The 22,481-nt window shown below is 42.6% G+C and overlaps 1 protein-coding gene across 1 annotated transcript in view; it reads left to right on the top strand.

Moving 5' to 3' along the window:
- LOC148139715 (putative G protein-coupled receptor 139) overlaps nucleotides 1-22,481 on the top strand; it is a 100,951-nt gene that overhangs the window by 34,583 nt on the left and 43,887 nt on the right. Inside the window, exon 2 of the mRNA XM_087980961.1 lies at nucleotides 19,741-20,058. Within this exon, the coding sequence (XP_087837087.1) occupies nucleotides 19,741-20,058 (318 nt within the window). The remainder of the gene's footprint in view (nucleotides 1-19,740; nucleotides 20,059-22,481) is intronic.

A 22,481-nucleotide genomic window follows, 5' to 3' on the forward strand; every position in this document is an offset into this window, starting at 1 on the left:
CCAGAGAGATTCAGTCAGACCAAGGGTCTCATTTTACCACTCAACTGTTTAAGGAAGTCATGGATGGCTTAGGAATACAACACTTCAAATCATGGGCGTCCCATCCTGAATCCCAGGGAGCCTTGGAAAGTTAGCATCAGACGCTGAAGACTATGTTAACAGCGTACTGTCAGGGTTGGCCAAATGATTGGGATAAAGGTGCCCCATTAAATTGTTTGCAATTAGAGATGCCCCAAATAAATCTATTCACTTTACTTCCTTTGAGTTAATATTCGTGCAAGAAGTGAGAGCTCCTTTGAAATTAATTAAATAAAAATTGACAGGACCGAAGTCGGAAATCTCACACTTGGATTATGTGTATGAGGTGAAGGAGGGAGTAGATGGAGTAGGTGAGTTTGCTAAACAGTATCTGAAGAGCACAGCATAGAGTGAAGCAGGTGGCAGATAAAAACACTGAAACTTTGAAGATTTCCTGTGGGGATGACGTATTAGTATTGCCACCAGTGGTAAGAAATCTCTTCAAAGCCAGGTTTAGTGGCCCCTTTCAAACTAAAAAAAAAATGTGGAGTCAGTTAAACTATCTAGTAAAGATACCAGAGATGACAAAAAAACTTTACCGAGCATTTCATATGAATTAATAATGCACCACCACATTTAAGACTCAGGAACAGAGCTGTGGCCAGATGAACAAATTGTGCAGGTTATCTGTATGATGTAGTGATCTTTAGCAAGTGATTGAAAGCTCCCATGTTACAGTTGACAGAGCATGTTGAACGATTACAAAAAGCAAACTTGGGAATAAACTTAAAGAAAACAGAATTCTTGAAAGCAGAGGGGACGTTCCTGGGACATTACATTGGCCATGGAAGGTTGCCTCCATGGAACACAAAGACGAAGGGCTTTGAGGAATTTCCACGACCATCCTCGAAGAAAGAGGTGCTTCGATGTTTGGAACTGAGTGGATTCTATCAGAAGTTTGTTCCAAACTTCAGCAGCGTATGGGCACCACTGATGGATTTATTAAAGAAGAACACAGAATTGTGGTGGACAGAACAATGCCAGGAGGCATTTGAGAATTTTAAAGCAGGATTAATCACCGCACCAGTTTTAGCTGCACCAAATATTCTGTAACCCTTTGAAAATTCTGTTTGATTTTCGGGATATAGGGCTCGGAGATGTATTGATACAGAAAGATGATGATGGAACTGAATGGCTAATTGGCTACTTGTCGAAAAACTCAATATCCACCAGAAAAAAATACAAAATCTCCATTATTGAACAAGAATGATTAAGTTTCACACTGGCCTGACAATACTTTAATGTGTATATGACAAACAAATTGTCGGAGATGGTTGTGGACAATGACAAATCTCTCGCATTTTTTGGAATAGGTAAAGTGCAGAATATGAGACTATTTAATTGGAGTCTTACCTTACCGACTTTAAACTCACAAAATGTACATGCTGTGGCTCCTACAATGTGATAGCAGATGTGTTTTCACGGATTTAAAGGAAAAAGTATAGGTAAGATTTGACTTATTCCAGTGTGCAGAATTAATATGAATGATATAACTGAGATCAATACTTTTGTATTTCATAAAATTGGGATTAAGAATTAGAGGAAAAGAAATGTAGCCATCTTTTCATTCTGCTGTTTCATTTTATTTCCTGAAGTGGGGAGATGTTACGAAGCCAAAAACATGTAGGGTACTTTAAAACAGAACGGGTTTTGCCGAATAGAAATTAAAGCCGCAGATGCCAGCTAAATGTCACACTGTTCCACACGTCACCATTAGCTGAGAAATAGATACCTGAGTTTTGGTTGCTGTTTTGACAGCCATTCAAATGAAACCAAAGAGTTTAAATAACGCTCAGGAAACCAGAAGCCAACAGAATTGAATATTATTGTTTGGATAGCTGGACAGCAACCAAATTATGAGAATTACTATATCATGAGGAGTATACAAACCCAGCATTTTGAACACTGGTGGGAGAGCTACTGCCATCCAACAGCAGAGCCACTGCTGTAGAGCAGGAGTGCTAACTGGCCATCTCAAACACTCTCTATCAAAGATACATGTTCATACAAACGTACTTGCAATAAAAAAAATGACCAGGGAGATCAGCAGCTGAAAGAGTGAACACAGTGGGGAAGATAGAGACTGTGTGGTCTTGAGATTGTAATGTTTAATATGTGGGCTGTTGGAACAGCATATTTTTACAGAGTTGGAGTCAGATAGTAAGTAGCTTGTATCTGTGAATAGTTGATGTTTAGTGTTCACTATTAAAGTTAAGAAACAAACTTGTTAATTTTTGTTTAAATAGTCGAATATAGGAGATCTGTGTCACTCATATTTTAACAGATTACGAGGTGAGGCGAGCTTTTCTGGGTGTTTGGTTTTAATTAACAGAGGGGTTCATCTCCACCTTGTAAATGTCCATCCACGTTAGCCCCATTTCCCTGCAGTTGGCCCATATCCTTCCAATCCTTTCCTATCGAATATTTATCCAAATGCATTGAAATGTTGTTAATGTTCACCCCCCAACCACATCTTCTGGCAGCTCATCCATGTGCCAGCCTCTGTGTAAAGAAGTGGCCCCTCAGGTTCCCTTTTATTCCTTCCCCTCGAACCTTACACTGATCCCCTCTAATCCTCAATTCTGTACACCTGGGAAAAAGACTGAGATCATTAACCCTATCCATATCCCTCGTGATTTTATACAGCACTATAAGGACTCCCTCAGTCTCCTACACTTTAACGAAAAGGTCCTAGCTTGTCCAACCTCTCCCTGTAACTCAGACTATTGGGTCCTAGCAACGTCTTTGTAAATTTCTTCTGCACTCTTTCTAATTTAATAACATCTTCCCTATAACAAGGTTACAAAAACTGAACACAATACTCCAAGTGCGGCCGTACCAAAGTCCTGTGTAACTGTAGCTTAAGTTCCCAAATTCTATACTCAATATCCTGCCTGATGAAGGCCAATGTGCTAAAAGCCTTCTTCACTGCCCTGTCTACCTGTGACTCTACTCTTAGAGAACCGTGCCCGTGAAAACCAAGGTCTCTCTGCCCAATGCACCCCTTAAGACCCTCCCATTCACCGTGAAACTCCTACCTTGATTTGAGTTTCCAAAATGCAAGACGTCACACATCTATATTAAATTTCATTTGCCATATCTCGGCCCACTTCCCCACCTGATTAAAGTCCTGCTGCAATTTCTGATAAAGTTCCTCACTGATCACGCTACCACTTATTTTAGTGTCATCTGCAAACGTACTAATCATGCCTTGCACATTCTCAACCAAATCATAGATAACAAACAGCAATGGACACAGCCTCCAGTCTGACTATCATCCTTCCACTAAACCCTCTACTTCCGATCATCAACCCAACTGTGTATCCGACTGGCCAGTTCCCCCAGCATTCCACGTGATGGAACTTTCCAGAGCAGCCTGTCATGTGGAAACTTATCAAAGGCCTTACTGAAATCCATAGAGACTAAATTTACAGCTTTGTCCTCGCAAACCTTCCTGGTCACTTTATCAAAGAACGCTAACAAATTTGGGAAGCATGATCGCCCACTCACAAGTCTACTGTGAATGCTCTGAATCAAACCCTGTGTAAGTAACGGGTGCAGTCAATGGTATGCTGTCCTTCATTGTAAGATGATTCGAGTACATAAGCAAAGCCATCTTCCTGCTGTTGTAGAGCCTTGCGGAGAGAGCTTTTGGGACACTCTCTACAGATTTGATCTCCTTTGTAAGGAATGATCTCCTTCCCACAGATACAGATGGCGGTATCATGAGGGTCGAGTGAAGAACCTGAGAGTTTAATCTGCAGAGCTGTGAAATACGAAGCAATGGTGATGCTGAAACGAGGTGTAGCAGGTGTATTTCCAAAAGACACATTGATAGGGTGAGAAATTCCATACTTTACCCAGGACAGATTGGTGTGATTTATTGTCACGTGTACCTCAGTACAAGGAAACACTTTCTTTCTGAGCAGTGGAGGCAGATCATAGTAAGCATGGCCAGACATAGTGTGGAAATAGATTTCGACAGAGTAAGGCATACAGGTTACACTGCACAAGACAAGCACTCGACAAGATCAACATGAGCAAGATCAACATTATTTGAACATAGAGAGTCGATTCATCAGTCTAACGTGACTTTCCTAATAGTTTATATGCCTAAATTAACTATCCCCATGTTATTGTGCAGTCGGCATGTGAGCCCGTACTGAACGTCAGGTTGCATATAATCCCCAACAGCAGCCACAGTACCTTCGATCTGAAACAGGACACCAACTTCCGCCCTACATAGAGAACACCAGGCTGGCTTCTTGGAAATGGAAGGTGCCTTCTTGAGACTTCACACAAGACATATGGCTTCCCTCCTCACCACTAGAAAACCACGTTAAAGTCCCACGTGTGTATCATGAGCAACGCAGCCAGAAGGAACAACGTGGAGCAGTCTGTCTGTGCAGCCTCTGCTCCACTTGTTCATCATGTTGGAGCATCAATCTGGAGACAGTGAGGACTGCTGATGCTGGAGATTGTAGTAGAGAGTAGATTGCTGGAATAGCACAGCAGGTCAGGCAGCTCCGAGGAGCAAGGGAATCCACGTTTTGGGCATAAGCCATTCATCAGGAATCAGCATCAATTACCTCATTCTGTCCCTTTGCAAGTGCGTTGAGGGGAAATGGCCTCGTACTGTTCCTGTGTAAGTGACTTAAGGGCTGAATGGCCTCCTTCTGTTCCTGTGTAATAGACTGAAGGAGCTGAATGGCCTCATCGTGTTGCTGTGGAAGTGGCTTTAGGGGCCGAATGGCCTTCCCCTGTTCCCGTGTAAGAGACTCCAGGGGCTGAATGGCCTCCTCCTATTCCTGTGTAAGTGACGCAACGGACTGAATGGCTTCTTCCTCTTCTGATTGGACAGGACCAAGGACCTGATTGGGTTACCCCTAGTTCCTGTTTGACAGCTCGATGTGCTGACAAGTGTGATGATGCTGCAGGCTTTGAGAGGTTCTTTTGTCCTGGTTTCTTTTCAGAGAGAGATTGAATGATCGTTACCAAACTGGTTAGTTAAGGCCACTGAGTAAACAGCTAGGGAGATTTTGGGTTAATTTTAATGCAGACTGAATGGGTGTGGCCAGCTCTCACAAATTACGATCTCTGGGTTTTGGTTTCTAAGTAGCATCAGAAACTATTGGGATCTCCACAGAGTTGGAAGCTTCAGTGACTATCTCCTGGCTGCTACTCTCTCTGAATTTTCTCTTGGTGCTGTTTTTAATTCCTGGATTAGAGAAATGTTTGTGACAATCTGTGTCTGAATTTTCCTTTTTGCCAGGGGCTGTGTTTATGGGATTTTCCTATATTGGTTCAGTTAATTAGTAATAGTTCCTAGATTTGTTATTCTGTTAACTTGTCCAATAGAACTACATTTTTCTAAATTCCTCTTTCTTTGCTTTCATTTTATCTTTCGTATTTCAATAAATGGTGTTTAGCTTCACACCGAGTAGTTTGACCTGTCACATTGCATCTGGAACAATCACTTTATATTCCGTTTAAAATATAAAAAAAAGAGTCTAGGTTACAGCCTTCCAATATTTTCGAGGGGCTCTGGTGTGGTCCATCACACTAGACTCCTTCTCTTCCTGAGTAATATGCTGGAGGCACTGAATGGGCTGTCCCTGTTCTTCTCCAATAGTGTCAATGGGCTGAATGGCTTCCCCATATTCCTGTGAAACCAGCGTGAGGTGCTGAATGAACTCTTATTTTACTGTGGCAATGTGCAGTGTCAGGCAGTGCTGGTAGATGAATGTTACGGACCATTTAACAGCACATGTCTCAATGGAGTCTGCGTCTTGCTGCACATTGACACAGACCAGTTCAGGAGCTGAAGGGGGTACAAAATGTTCTGAACATTGTGGAATCTTCAGTGACCATCCCCACATTCTGATCTTATGTTGGTGAGGGTGGGGACGGGAGACATTGATGAAGCAGCTGAAGCTGTTTGTGAAGAGGAAACTACCCTGAGGATCTCGCACAAAGGTGACCCAGGACTGAGATGATGAACATCTTCCTTTGTGCCATGTTTGACTCCAAACACTGGAGAGTTTACTCTGATTCCCATTAAGTCCAGTTTTGTTTAGCTCCTTGATGTCAGCAGACGTCAACCACTGCCTTGATATCAGGGCCAGTCATTTGTACCTGAACCCTTGTCTCAACCTCTTTTGTTCATATCAATAAACCATGATATAGGAGCAGCAAGTGTTTTCTTCAAACAGGTGGGATTGAATGTCAGGATTTCTCGTCTCAAGAATGTTGGGGAGAAAAAATGACTGAAAGTATTTGAAGAGGAGGTAGATAGATATTGACCTGTCAGAGAGTTGAGGGCAATGATAAATTGGGTATGAAAGAGGATTTGAGACAGAGAGCAGATCAGTCATGATCTTAGTGAAAGGCAAGGCAGGCTTGGGGAGTGAACGACCTGTTCCTGTTTCTGATGTTCGCACATTCTGTTATTGGAAAGTTAGTGGGTGTTATTTTCATGAATGTCTGTATTGGAATGTTGCACGCAGGGAGACCAGAGGAATTTGTGAGCCATCGCTGAGTGAGGCATGGCGGCTGTATTCTCAGTGAATCTGAGTCTAAACATGATCAACAAATGAAGCATAAGTTGCAGAGAGGGGAAGCTCTGTAAAGAGAGATGAGGGGCGTCTTTCATACCCGTGCCTGGATTTTCCAATTGCATTTCCCAAATCACTTCAAAGCGTGTGTGACAGTCTTGAGAGGCTGAATAGTCTCCTCTGTTTCTATGCAACAGGTTATAGGAGTAAGTGGCCTCCAAATGTTCCTGTCCAGCAAGTATGCGGGGCTGGATGGAATGCAGAAACATGGGACTGAGGAGCAGGAGAGGGACATTAGATATTTTGAGCCTTCTCCACCAGGGTCTAAGATTGTGGACTCAGCCCCACTTTCCTGTTTGTACACTATTACCCGTGACTCAGTTCCCTGTCAAATATTTAACTAAACAGCTTTCAATCCATGTGAACATAGAGGCACAATAAACTTCCAGTGAAGAGAATTCACCCTTGAAAGGTCCTTTCAGAATCTTTCGCCATCCCTCTTATAGAATCTGACAGTCATGCAGAACGGAAACAGACCCGTTAGTCCAATCTGTTCACACCGATCAGATATCAAATCTGACCTAGTCCTATTTGCCAGCATTTGGCCAATATCCCTCCTCTTTCAGATACATTTTAAATGTGCAATTGTAGCCGCCTTCACCACTTCCTCTGGCAGCACGTTCTGCACACACGCCACTCTCTGTGTGAAACATTTACCTTCAGGTCCATTCTAAATTATTCGCCCTCTCATTTTCAAACTATGCCCTCTTGTTCGGGACTCCCCTATCTTGGGGAGCAGAACATGGCTGTTCAGAATATCCATGCCTCTGATGATTCCACAAACCTCTATAATGTCACCCTTCAGCCTCTGACACTCCAGAGGGAAACACCTCAACCTAATCAACCTATCCCTGAAGCTTAAACCTCCAGTTCTACAACCGAGTTGTACGCAGTATTCTTAAACTGGCCTCACCAACATCCTGTACAGAGGCAACATGCCACCACAACTCCTATACTCAATACTCAGACTGATTAAGGCAAATGTGCCAAATGTGTTCTGCACTACTCTGTCTCCCTGCGACTCCACTTCCAAGGAACTATGTACCGGCAGCCCTATGTCCCTTTGATCCACAACAGGACCTGACAATTCAGTGTATAATTTCTGCCCTGATTTGCCTTCCCAAAATGCAAAAGCTCGTATTTATCTAAATTTAACTATATCTGTCACTCCTTGTCCCTTTGTCCCATCTAATTATGGTCTCGTTGTACTCTGAGATAATCTACCACACCACCTTGCTGATGTAATCTGTAACGTTACTAACTTTGGCCCCAGTATTCACATCTAAATCTTTTACCTAAATGATGAAATGCAGTGAAGTCAGTACCGATTCTTACAGCACACTGCTGCTCACAAGCCTCCAGTCTGAAAAATATCCCTCTTCCTTCAAGCCAATTGTGACTAGCTTCCTCCGTATCTCGTGTGACCGAACCTTACTCATCTGCCTACCAATTGGAATGTTGTGAGCACCTTACTGAGGTCCATGTAGACAATGTCTACCAAACTGCCCTCATCAATCTTCTTTGTCACCTCTTCATAAAACTCAATCAAGTTCATGAGACATGATTTCCCATGGAGAAAGCCACGTTGACTACCCCGATCAGCCCTTGCCTTCCCAAATGTATGAGCTGAAAAATGTGTTGCTGGAAAAGCGCAGCAGGTCAGGCAGCATTCAAGGAGCAGGCATAAATATGTATGTAAATCCTTTCCCTCAGAATACCCTTCAAGAACTGACCCACCACTGACATCAGGCTCACCGGTCTATAGTTCCCCGACTTTTCGGGTCATGTTTCCTTTTCAATTCCCAATGCTGCACTGCTCACAACAAATGTCAAATGTAACCAGGTTTGTGATAAGGCCGATGATATCGATCTCAGACTGGGTCAGAGTCAGTTTTAGCAACAAGTCAGGCTAGTTTCTTTAATCTGCTAAAATAAGCACGTTTATGATCCAGAGCAATGTTACTCAAACTATCTTGGAAAGATGAATGGCAAACTGTTTGGAAATTGCAAATAAAGAATCGATATTTCCCTTTCTAAAAACACTGACACACACACACAAACAAACATCTCTGCAATTTCAAGTTGAACGCGCTTTGTCCATATATTATTGTAACTCATGACAAAAGGAACAATTGAGAGATTGTTCAAAATGTTATTCTGCTTCTGAAGACATTCTACTCACGCAAGCTGCTAGCAATGGGATTTCATCCTGGAACAGTTGGATTTGGCTGAAATCCCTTTACATTAGGCAGTGGAGAGATTCCAATGAATTCTGGCCAGGGATCGCCCAAGGGTATCACAGTGGCTCAGTGGTTAGCACTGCTGCCTCACAGCACGAGGAACTTGCGTTCAATTCAAGACTCGGGTGACTATTTGTGTAGAGGTTGCACATTCTCCCCTTCTAATGGTTGTTCCAGTTTCCTTCCACAGTCCAAAGCTGTGGTGGTTAGATGGATTGGTCATGATAATTTGTCCGAAGTGTTCAGGGGTTTCTAGGTTAGGTGCATCGGTTAGAGTAAATGTAAGGGAGCTGGCCTGGGAAGGTTGGTATGGACGTTTTGTGCCGAAGAGCATGTTTGCACACTGTAGGGATTCTATAAAAATAAGAATGGTAACGATGACTGTAGATTTTTTGTTTTAGCTCGCACACATTGCTGTCATGAGGAACAATGAAGGAGAGAGAGTGTAATCGGCCATTCCTTCTCGGGCAGATTACATTTTCTCTCTATCTGAGCTGAATCACACAATAATGTCATCCTCTCCCAAACTGGACCATGTGAGGTCTCCTTGTACTTTGTCCAAACCAAGTCTCCATCACATTCCCTGTTCCATGTTGATGCATCATTGCTACTGTCATACACAGAGCCATACCCTTAGCAGAAAATGGTCTCGGTCTATTTGAAGGTATGTTTATATGTCGCTGCGTCATTAAAAAAATAAAATATTTAATATATTCCGAATATTGTGTTAAAATGAATGCATTTTGCAACAAATGCAGTCATTGCTGGAAAAGCTCGGCAGGTCTGTCAGCATCCAGATGTCTTTTACATGCTGTATTTGTACCAGCCTCCACCACTTCCTCTGGCAGCTCAATCCACATGCACACCCTCTCTGTGAAATGGTGCTCGTGGGTTCGTCAAAAACGTTCCCCTCTCAATTTCAACCAATGCCCTCTAGTTTTGTATGCCCCAATCTGGGGAAAAAACCCTGACTACTCACCCTATCCGTGACCATTTTGATTTTATAAACCTTTACTGCTGCAAAATGTGACTCCAATCAACACGAATGGCTGTACTTTCAGTCATCCTGGGCCTAAATTCTGAAATGCAATACTGACACCTCTTCCGTCTCCATCAAGCCACAATTCTAAATCCGTTTTAATCAGTTTGTTCAGGTGCGTTATGAAACACTTCTGTGGTATTTGCATCTGGACCTTTGTGCCCGGAGGTAGGGACACTAGCATCACTCGGCAATATCCATAAAGCCGTACCATTATTCTCCTGTGTGTTTGCTCATCAGCCTCTTCTGACATGCTGTGACATACCTCTGCAACAGGCAGGACTTGAATCCAGAACTTCTAGTCCAGAGCTTGGAACACCATCACGCACGTTCAGGAATCAAATCCAGACCTCTGGCTCAGAGGTAGGGACATTACCCACGACACTACCATATCCAGATTTTGGGTCATATTTTAAGCGTCAGCTTTCAGCTCGGTGTGGATTTATTATAATCAGATTACCAATACAGAATTACACAAAACACTTTGTATTAAACAAGTGCAAAATATTTGTCTTAACTGTAGGATGTTGAGTGTACGGGATGAGTGGTGCTGGAAGAGCACAGCAGTTCAGGCAGCATCCGAGGTGCAGTAAAATCGACGTTTCGGGCAAAAGCACTTCCTGATGATTTTACTGCTCCTCGCATGCTGCCTGAACTGCTGTGCTCCTCCAGCACCACTAATCCAGAATCTGGTTTCCAGCATCTGAAGTCATTGCTTTTACCTTGTTGGGTGTACGTGCTGTGCCATCGAATTTAACTATGAACAGCTTTAATCGCTATTATCTGTAGTCTGCAATATTAGGGAAAGAAATCCTGCCGACACACTCTGGACAATGAAGGGTCTCGAATAGATTTTCATTACTGAACACCAGAGACGGAAAAAGACCATAATATCTGGCCCCAAAAAACCGATCAGTATAACCCAAGTCTCACGTGTGACTGCCTTCTTCCTAAAACCATGAAGTGATACCAGGCCGCTGATTACTGTTCAGCCTCTCCTCCCCACTGACTGTGTCTGCAATCTGTCCCTCCTCCCCCTAACCACACAAGGCAAACCAAGCTCAGGGTCTTTGTGAAAATCAAGGCCGGAGTGTGCAGGCCTCCTGGAGAGGGGAAGGTGAGGTGGCAGTAATATCACTCACTGGGTGAGGAGTGGCAGATGGAGTTTAGTTTGGATTAATGCGAGGTATTGGATTTGGTAAATCAAACAAGAGCAGGACCTATACAATTAAAAGCAGGGCCTTTGTCAGTGTTGTGGAACAGAGATCTAGGCCGTCAGCGTCCCCATTGGGCGGTGGGGGGTAAAAACCCTATCAAGTGTCATTGGTACTTTGGATTTTGTTTCGTTCTTTTTTTTATGGTTTTAGCTTTGGAAAGTTTTGAGAGCTTGTGAGTTGCAGTAGTTTTAGTTTGTACAGATTTAAGGCTCGATGAGTCTTTTGTCATTAATGCTCATTCGATATGAAATTCTCTGGAGTTCAAATGTTGCTGCAGTGTGTTATGGATAATGATGTGCTTAAATGGTGTACCTGGAACATTAAGGGGAGCCATCTGCCAGTCAAGAGGAAAAATATACTTTCTCATCTTAAAAAAGAGAGAGTTGTCCTATTGCAGGAGATGTACCTTGATGACACAAACATTTGACGTTACAGCAGGGCGGGTTCGATCCGGTTTATTTCTCGTCTTTTAATACTAAGAGTGGGGGTAAAGTCATAATGGATAGGAAGAATCTTCCATTTAAATTATTAGATTGTATTAAACACCCATGGAAAGATCATAATCGCAAAGTCTTGAACTACGGGAATTAATACAGTATTTTAAATGTTTATTGCCACCCGGTGCACCCTTTTAAAATCCTGGTAGATGCATTTTTAAATTCACTTATCTTGCATCATGGCACATGATTGCAAAAGGAAATTTCGACTGTCTTATGGCCCCACGATGGACAGAATGTCCAAAGCTCCCCCAATGCCCTCGTTATAATGTAAGCAATTAATGGATATGTGTCTAGAACGAGAGCTGGTGGATGTCTGGAGGCAGATCTACCTCACAAGTAGGGATTTTATTTTCTTCTTTAACCCGCAGAAATGGCACACGAGGGTTGATCTCTTCCCCATCCCTGCAACAATCTTAGATTCGGTGGCATCCTGCACAATTGGGAATATTACCCCAACATGCCTGCCCCAGAAGTGGGATAAAAGTCACATAAAATTATCTTGTATGCAGATGGTCTTATGTTTTTGTCAAATCCCGCAATTTCGGCAGCTCACGTGATGCAAAGCAATAATTCGCTTGCCGCCTTTTCGGGCTCTATGATTAATTTTACAACGTTGGAGGCCATGCCTGTGGAAGGTCTTGGGGAAATTCCTGATGAGGGCAAATCCTGGTTTCCTTTTCAATGGTCACGGGGGTTTGGGGGGCGAGGTTCTCTATTTCAGTATATTCATTACATCCGTCTTTGATCATTTATTTAACGTGAACTATGTCCATTTGTTTGACAAAATTAAACAAAACCTTCAAAGATGGGAGGCACTTCCAATATCCTGGCGAGGTCGGATAGCTCTTATTAAAGAATGTCCTTCCTCATTTACTATACCCCGTGTGAATGCTTCCTTTGATGTTTCCCACATAGGTATTTAGGAGACATAATGGCTGGTTTAGCTATTCTATTTGGCAGCATGAGCGACTCTTTATCAAGCTAACCAAATTGCAACTACCCCACAGATTGTGGGGAGTAGATCGCCCAGATAAAAGCTATCAATTAAGCTCTTTTTTATCCTATGTTAGTGCCTGGGCTGCTGAGGACTCGGCTTCAATACTATGAGATATTGAACCCTATCAGATAAAGTGAACCCTTATTAGTCTGTTTTTCTTAACTAAATTGACAACATTTATGAAGCATTGTCATAACCCAATAATTATCAATATTGTTAAAGCATGAATGACAATGCGTCAGATTGGGGCAATACAGCCAAAATAATGTTTCTTACCCCTGTCATTGGCACACCGGGCTGTCATCCGGGAATAATGGAATCCAGGTTTAAACTGTCGACAGCAAGGGGTGTACCTTGCTTGAGTGATTTAGAATTAGTAGAATCCCTACAGTGTGGATACAAACCCTTGGGCCCAACAAGTCCACTTCGACCTTCTGAAGAGTAACCCACCCAGACGCATTCCCCTACCATCCCATATTTACCATGATTAATGCCCAAACCGACACATCCCTGAACACTAATAGTGATTCATCAATCACCAATTTATCTAACATGCGCATCTTTGTACTGTGGGAGGAAACCCACACAGACACGGCGAGAATGTTAACTCCACACAGCCAGTCACCCAAGGCCAGAACCAAAGCCGAGACCCTGGTGCTGTGAGGCAACAATGCTCACAAATGAGCCACCACGTGTTATTTGATGGAGAAACAATTATATCATTTGATCAAATAACTCGTGCGTATGGACTACCTAGTAGAGATCTCTTCTGTTTTCTTTTCCAGATCAGAGATTTGATTAAAGAAAAACACACTTTTACCACACTCTTACAGATCCGATAAAGGGAAGAGGGCGCTTACTGCTTAGAATACACTCTCTGTCAGTACCCTTTATCATTAGTTGGAGAGTGTCCCCTCAGATGAGACTGTGCAGCGTTGTGATGTCTGCGAGAGAGAGTTGGGGTTCAGAACACCTCGGAGACATGGGACGATATTTGTGAAAATGATCGAAGGATTTTGATCTGTAATAGGACCCATTCCATGCAGTTGAAAATTCTTCATAGTGTCTATCTGACCCCAAATTGTCTCTCAAAATGCAAAGTGGGATTATCTTCAGCATGTCCTAAATGCAGAATGTCTACAGGCACTCTTACTCATTGCTTGTGGTCCTGCTGCAGACTTCATCTATATTGGAGCACTGTGTCAGATGTGATAGGATGTGTATTGGGGACTGAATTGGAGATGGACTTGGTTTCTGTTTTCCTGGGCCTGCCCAGGGTACTTTCCACAGATGAATATGGGAACAAAGTTATATCCTATCATTCTGTACTTTCCGTGCTAGGAAAAATATTCTGTTGCGATGGATGTCTGAACTCCCCCACCCCCAGAGAGGAAGAACTATGAACATAAAAATGTGTATCAGTTAATGCTCTTGATGAACAAGAGCTGTCCTTTTGTTATGTTGAGCTGTATTATTTATTCATTATTGTTTGTTTAGTTTTGTTTTTTCTTCTGTCTGTGTAGTGTTTTAATTTGTTTTGTATGTACATGAAATTGGATGTTATTTTGTTTTCAGTTAGTTGAGTTGTGTTGTTATTGGTTTATTATAATACTAAAAATCTCTTCTTAAATATTTTTTCAATTAAAATGCTAACATTGATAGAATACAGTCCCAAAAAACTCTCATTAGAAAGACCACTCATGGTGGTTTATCCTGAGGATCACCACATCTCGGGTGATGGGGTGAGGCTGAGAGACTGTCCCCTTCATGGTAATCTTTGTCAGTGTGAGGAACTGAACCTGCGCTGTTGCTCTGCCTCTACATCACAAACCTGCCGTCCTGCCAACTGAATGGGAGACTGTGTAACTGTTACAGACAGAAACAGTCACAGACAAATTTTAAGAGAAACATGCATAATAAGGAAAGTGGTACAGTTCAGATAACGGTCAAGATAACGCCTGAGGGTAAAAATGTATTTTTGGTCGAAATTGTATTTATAACGAGACGTGTTTAGAATTTGTTTTTGGTTTAATATCATTAAGGTGAGTCAAGTAACTCTTATGTGTTACACACTGGCACACTACCATTTTCCTGAAACTGGGAAATATTTGGAACATTATCTGGAACATTCTATAATCGGCATTCTCCAGAATATTCTATGACTGTGTGGGAGGTATTGCAAAGGAGAGAGAGAGAGAAGGTGTTGCATGCGGTAGTGAGAGTGGGGGACCACGAGCCTTGTTCGGGGGTAGTTGCAATCACAGATATACAGTGATTGTGAGGGAGCAGACAGAATACGGTGACCCTTATCCTGACAGAGCGGGGAAGGTTATTGATGCTTATCCTGTATTGCTGGACATTTCATCAGACCTCAAATACTGCACTGAACTCGGTAGTGAGCACAGACCATGCTCGGTGGGTCTGGTGGTGTGGCACCTTCTGGGATGGGAATGTTCCCCCTCTGTACTCGCCCATCCAATACGCCCACCGTGCTCTGTCAACAAACCATGGTGTAATTGCACCTTATCTACCAATTTGCCATTTCCCTGTCTTTGCTCTGTATCCATCTAATCCTTTACTATCATTGTATTTGTCCAAATGCCTTTTCAATGTTGTTATTGTACCGACTTCAACCACTTCCACTGGCAGCTCAGTCTAATTTGACAGTTCACCTTGGATTCCATGCGATCTAGCCTTCTAGAGCGGCCTACTATGTGAAACCTTATCAAAGGCCTTACTGAAATCCATATATAATATATCTACAACCCTGCTCTCATCAACCTTCCTGGTCACTTCCTCAAAAATCTCTAACAAAATTTGTAAGGCATGATCCGCCATGCACAAAGCCATGCTGACTGCTCCAAGTCAAACTCTGTCTTTCCAAATGCATGCACATCTTATTTCTCAGAACCTTCTCAAGTGGTTCACCGAAAACAGGTGTGAAGCTTACGGGTCCATATTTCCCAGGCTTTTCTTCGCAGCCTTTCTTGAATAAGGGCACAACATTTGCCACCGCCCAGTCTTCCGGGATCTTGGTCCCTAAGCTTTTTCTCTCGCCTCTTACAGTGCTCTTAGATATATCTGGTCAGGACCAAGAGATCTGTCTGACTTTCTGCGTTCTAATATGTCCAACAGCACCTCTACTGTGATATGGACTGTACCAAGATATGACAACTAACCTCCTAAAGGTCACAGATCTTCATGTCTTTCTTTGTGATAAACACCGAGGGGAAATTGAGGACTTCACCCATCTCTTGAGGTTTTACGCATGCATGCCGGTTTTAGATTTTAAAGCATCCTATTCTCTCTCTAGTTGCTCTTTATCTTTCCTATACTGAATTTGGACTCACTCTAATCTTCTCAGCCATGACTACCTCATACCCCCTTATGGTCCTGCTGATTTCCGTCTTCAGTAATCTCCTCTATCCCCTGTAATACTCCAGGGATTCCCTTGATACGAGCTGCCTGAACATGAGCCACGCCTCCTTTTTTTCTGGTCAAAGCCTCAATATCTCTTGACATCCAGGGTTCTCTCTTCCAGTCTCACATAACCTTCACCCTCAAGAGTCAATCGACTCTCAGAGATGTATAACATGGAAGAAGATCCTTCGGGTCTGTTCATCTATACCAACCAAATATCCTAAATTTATCTCGACCCCCTAGCCAGCAGTTGGCCCATCTCCCTCCAAACACTTCCCGTGCACATACCCATCCAAATGGTGTAACTGTACCTGCCTCCACCACCTCTTTGGGCTGTTCAATCCATACACGCAGCAGTTCTGTGTGAAAATGTTGTCCCTCACGTCCCTTTTTAAATCTTTCTCCTCTCACCTTAAGCCTTTATATTCTATATTTGGAATCGTCTATCCTGGGAAAATACATTGACTGTTTACTTTTTCTATGCCCCTCATGATTTTATAAACCTCTTTAAGGTCCACCCTCAGCCTCAACACTTGAAAATAGCCACAGCCTATTCAAACTCTCCCTGTAACTCCAACCCTCCAACACCTGCAACATTCTTTTAAATCTCTTCTGCACCCTTTCAAGTTTGACAACATCTTTCCGACAGCAGGTTGACCAGAATTAAAGGCAATATTACACAAGTGGCCAAACCAATGTCCTGTACAGATGCAACGTTTCATGCAATTGCTTAGACTCAAAGCACGCACCAATAAAGGAAAGATCACCAAGTGCCTTCTTCACTGCACTGTCTACCTGTGATGGCACTTTCAAGGAACTGAGAACACAGTAGCTCAGTGGCTAGCATTGCTGCTTCAGAGCGCAGCGATCTTGGTTTAATTCCATCCTTGAATGAGTGGCTGTGTGGAGTTTGTACATTCTCCCCATGTCTGTGTGAGCTTCCTCGGGTGCTATGTTTCCCTCCGACAGTATAACAATATACAGGTAAGGGTAGATTGGCCATCCTAAATTGTGCATAGTACCTTTGGATGTGAGGGAGACGGGCATTAGCCATGGGAAATGCAGGCTGAGAGGGATAGGGTGGTGGTTTGTCCAGTGGGATACTGTTTATAGGGACGGTGTGGCCTCGATGGGCCGAAAATCTGTCTCCTAACTGTAGGGATTCTATAATTTCTATGGAGTTCTCCTTGATTGGCAACTTTCGACAGATCCCTACCTATATGTCTGGCCCTGACGTTTCTTGCCAAAATGCAATACCTCACATTTATCTAAAATAAACTCCATCTGCCACTCCTCAGCTCACCTAACTAAGTTCCCATTATATTCTGAGAGATCATTCTTCATGTCGACTACACCACCAAATTTGGATTTATCTACAAACTTACTGACAATACGTCATATACTCAAGTGCAAATGATTTGTATAAGTAACAAAAGGCAGTGGACCCACTATTGATCTTTGCGAGCAGCGCCACTGGTCACAGGTCTCCAAGTTAATGAACAAATGCCAACTGTCACACCCTGTCTCCGATATTCAAGAAAAGTTTGGATCTAAATTGCACGCTGTCCCTGGATCCCAGGCAGTCTAACTTTGCTAACCAGTCTACCATGTAGAACATTTTGGTTTTCTTACTGAATTCCATAAAGACAGCATTCACTGTCCTGCCGTCATCAACCATCTTCATTACTTCCTCAAAATATTCCACCGAGTCAGTGAGACGTGATCTCCAATGTACAAAGCCCTCTTCACTCCTTGTCTTTCCAAATGCATATATATCGTTTCCCTCAAAATCCCCTCCAACAATGTAGTCACCATTGACGTCAGGCTCACCGATCTATAGTTACCTGGGTTTTCCTTAATTTCTGAAATAATGATACTATGTTAGCAACTCTCCAGTCTCTTGCCACCTCATCTGTGGAAATCAATGTTACAGATATATCAGCAAAAGGCTGAGCAATTTCTTTCCTAGCTTCCCACAATATTCTGGGATACAACTGATCAGGTCCCTGGGCTTTGTTCACCTTTATATGTTTTTAAATGTCCAACATCTCCTTGTAATATAGATACTTTTCAAGATATCACTATGCATTTCTTCATTCTCTCGCTCTTGTAACCTCTTCTATATTAAATACGAGGCAAAATACTTGTTTAGTATCCCTTCCATCTCCTATGGTTCCACACATAGGCAGCCTTACTGACCTTTAAGGTGCCCTATTGTCTCCCTAGTTAATATTCTGCCAGTAAAGGATTTGTAGAATTTCTTCAATGCCTGATTAACACTATTTCTGAAGCCATCTCATGTCCACAATTTTCTGGCCCAATTTCCCCCTTGACAATACACTTTTTGCCCTTACACTCCCCTCGGGATTCACTTAATCTCAGCTCTGTTTTCCTGACATATGCCTCCTTCCTTACCTTGACCATAACATCAATATCTCTAGCCATCCAGCACTCCCTGCACCCACCAGCCTTGCCCCTCTCACGAATAGGAACATGTTGGCTCTGGACTCTCTGAAACCACGTTTTGATGGCCTTGCATTTTCCAACCATCCCTTTACCTGTGAATAGGGTATTCCAATCTGCCTTTCACAGGGCTCGCCTAACACTTTCAAAATTGGCCTTATTCAAAGTTAGAACTTTAATGTTTACATCAGGTCTTTCCTATTCCACAACTAGTTTGAAACTAACATTTATGCGAAACAGACTTGAATGTTAAATAAACATTTCCTGCCCCTCTGCAACATGCTCGAGAGGCTGAGTGGACTCCTTGTGTCCCTCTGTAATAGACTGGAAAGGCTAAATGACCTCCTCTTGTCCCTCTGAAATAGACTCAAGAGGCTTCATGGCCTCCTCCTGTCCCTGTGTAACAGATCCGAGACATTAAATGAGATAGCAACCCGTGGATTACGAGCAGCCGTTAAACTGTATCTGATGGAGTTACAGAAACATAAACAACACAATGTACTCCAGGTGCCCTCTCAGTAACACTTTATACAGATGCAGCGACACATCTCTTTGTTTTGAATGAATCTTTCGGCAAAATGTGCCAATATTCCAGCTTTCCACCTTTTCAAGTAGCACTAGGCTAATATGGGCTTAATGGCCTTCTCTTATCCCTCTGTAAGAGGCCCATAGGGACAGAATTGCTTCGGTCTGTTCCTGAGCAGCAGTCTCAATGCTCTGTCTCAGGGTTATGAAAGGATTTGACAACAGGGCATTAACACCAGGAGTAGCCTCACACTGGTCAACAAGTACCGTAATTTTTGTTCAGGTATCGAGAAACTTGCCCACCCGACTTTTTTTGATGCGGCCGATCTGTTATTTTATAACTGCCTCCATTCATAAACAGAGTGGAACATATATTGACCCCTGCAGTGTCCTGTTAATACTCTCACGTACAAATTAATAAAAAGAGTTAAAAGATTGAAAGGTTTATGATCCATCCCTCAGCAACCCTCATCCATTCCATCCAAACCCAATAAATGAAAAGTGATGTTTTGAACAGGTTAACTGAGCCTATTTGTTCAGTGACTGCGATTAATGCCAATCTCCATGGATTCTAATTATGCCAGTAGAGGGTTTCCATCTTTTAATGATAAATGGGGTCCGTTCAATGTGTTATTCCATAACATGAGCGGGAGCATCACCGACAGCACTGATCGGGATCAGCAGATCCAGAGAGAGGGAGAGGAGAGATCAGAATCTGAGAACATTAGACTGGAATGTGCCAACAATGGATCAGGATATGAGAACATTAGACTGGAATATTCAAACAATGGATCAGAATCTGAGAACATTAGACTGGCATGTTCCAACAATAGACAGTCGCTTATCCAATTATGTTTGGTATCTTTCTGCATTTGATTGGTTGTCATTATCATTGCGGATCTATTACGCTCTTCTCATTATTCAATATTTTTATTATCCCTTCCTGGCTATCATTGGTGTTCCTGGTGAGTGTCACTGTCCAGATTTTGTTTCTATAAACCAGTTATGACTGTATTACTGTTACTCCATGTAGTCTACACTTCCTGCCACTATTATTGTTCCTGTTGAATCTCTCAATCCAGATATTCACTCTACAGACCACTACTAACTACATGAATGAATGCGTTCAATTACTGTCTCGCTCTCTGCTCTGGCAGTGTTACTCCGGGTCTCTATGTTGATCTATTCAGTTTCAGGGGAGAACCACAATGCATTGTAGCATTGCCTTTGCTGTTAAGAGTATAGAGGTCACCGTCTAATGCTCTGGTTACAAATTCCACTTCCTTCCACTGTTTCCATCCCATCCCTGGCCAATATCTCCAGCTGAAGCAGACAAGTCACAACTGTGGGAGATCCCTTTGACCACGAGCTGATTCCTGACACCATGTCCTGACCATTTCTAACTTGAAATACTCACCACTCCAGAATATATCTCACTGCTTATTCCATCTGCTGTTTGAATCTTGAGCTATGAAATGCAGGCTTAATGAAGCCAATAATCTGCTGCTGACGCTCCCGGCTTCAAACCTGCCGAAGCAAATCTGATTCGAATTCACACCAAACCCCCATCCATCTGTCATTCATGTGCACACCGATGTATATTGCTGTTGTGTCTGGCAATGACTTTATTTTAATATTCTCAAACACTTTATCTCATCTGTCCATGAAACTTCCCTCGTTCTCTCTGTTGATTAACAAAAAGCCTGCCACTTGTTCGTATTTAAAAGTTTCCTCCATGTGCGTTCCTTCTCAAACAGTGAGTTTCGCATTCAACCACGCCAATCGCGCGGACACACACAGAGAGCAAACCTTCCCATTGCAAGCAGTAATCTGATGCGAGGAAAGTTAGCATATGATAGTAACGTTTGCAATACTCTCTATGCTGGGCAAATAGTGCAGTTCACTGAACAACACACTAGCATGGTCTGCACAGCTCTCCATGCTGCGCTGTCATCTTGTCCCAGTTTATGTTGTTTGTGATGTTCTGTGAAGCAGATAGAGAATTTGATGTGACAAACCAATCCAGCTGATCTGACAATGCCTTTATTCAATGTTGTCATTCTTGTAAATTTACTCACGAAGATCTCACTTCTCCAGTTAGTCCCACTGCCCTTTCTTTTTCCCCATATTTCCACAACATCTTTTCAGTTAATTAATTGTCTGTTTCTGTCTTTAATGTGAATCTCTCTGTCCCTCTGTATCTTTCCCTGGCCTTGGGTTTTGGCTCCCTGGTGTATCGAGTGCTGGCATTGTGTAGCTCAGAAATACTGAAATGGTGTGTGTCAAACTGTTGTTCACTTCCTGGTATGTTCCATGTTATGGTCCATGGGCAGGTGTGTTTCAGAAGTTATGAGACACATCCTTGTAACTTGGTCTGTACCTGTGGTTGTCCCTCTCAGGTGACCTTCCGATCAGTAACACGAGCAAGCCCATTGAGTGAAGGACCAGGCATCTAAATTGCCTGACAATGCTGTTACTTTTTAATTAAAACGTTAGCTTCTCATTTTTTTTAGTAAGAGGTCTTAAAAGCCAAAGTGCCTACTGAAAACGGCTCAAGCAAATAACTCACGGGGCTTTTAGGGTTTTTAATAAATAGTAGTAACAATGGACAGCTCACACAGACCAGGCTTTCTAGTTTGTTTTTTCTTGCAGCTGTAACAATCACGGGGTGCTTGGGGTCCCAGAGGGGTTGGAAGTTTTAGTAAATTATCCCTAGCTGTTACTCTCTCTAAAGCCTCACTTGATGGTGTTTCCTCCTGGATTGGAGAACTGTATGCAAGAATGCATGTCTGAATGTTCTTTTTTGCCAAGGGGTGTGTTTAGATGATTTTAATAGATTGAACAGTTCATTTGCAGAACGCACTGTATCCATTATTCGCTTAAGGTTTACAATAGTTAAGCTATTCTAAATTCCTCTTCATTTGGTATGGATTTTCATTAGAGGATAGTGAGGTTGAGCAACCCTATAGTAGCCAAAGGCCTGATCAGGATCTGTTTAAATACATCCAGGCATTATCTAAATTTGATGAGAATGATGGGGGAGCCTTTTTAATTTCATTTCAGAAAGTGGCTAAACAAGTGCAGTGGCCAGAGAACATGTGGATTTAGTTTATCCAAACAAAGCTGATAGGTATTTGCATCCTTATCGGAGGAGGTGAAGAAAGCCATCTGAAGTGCATATGAGCTTGTGCCAAAAGCCGAAAGTGTTTCAGGAATCTAAAATAGCATCCCTGGTTAAACGCACGTTGTGTTTGAAAGAATCAAACAAAGTAATTTTGAAAGGTGGGGAAGGGTATTAAAACAGAGCAAAGTTATGGCACTCTGAGAGAGACTCTAATTTTGGAGAAGTTAACAATTCACTTCCTGCAGTCGTGAGAACTCGTGTGGA

The sequence above is a fragment of the Chiloscyllium plagiosum genome, unplaced genomic scaffold (genome assembly GCF_037043375.1).
Source record: "Chiloscyllium plagiosum isolate Xiang-an unplaced genomic scaffold, Cpla_swu_hap1 HiC_scaffold_38, whole genome shotgun sequence".
In the NCBI taxonomy this organism is placed as follows: Eukaryota; Metazoa; Chordata; class Chondrichthyes; order Orectolobiformes; family Hemiscylliidae; genus Chiloscyllium; species Chiloscyllium plagiosum.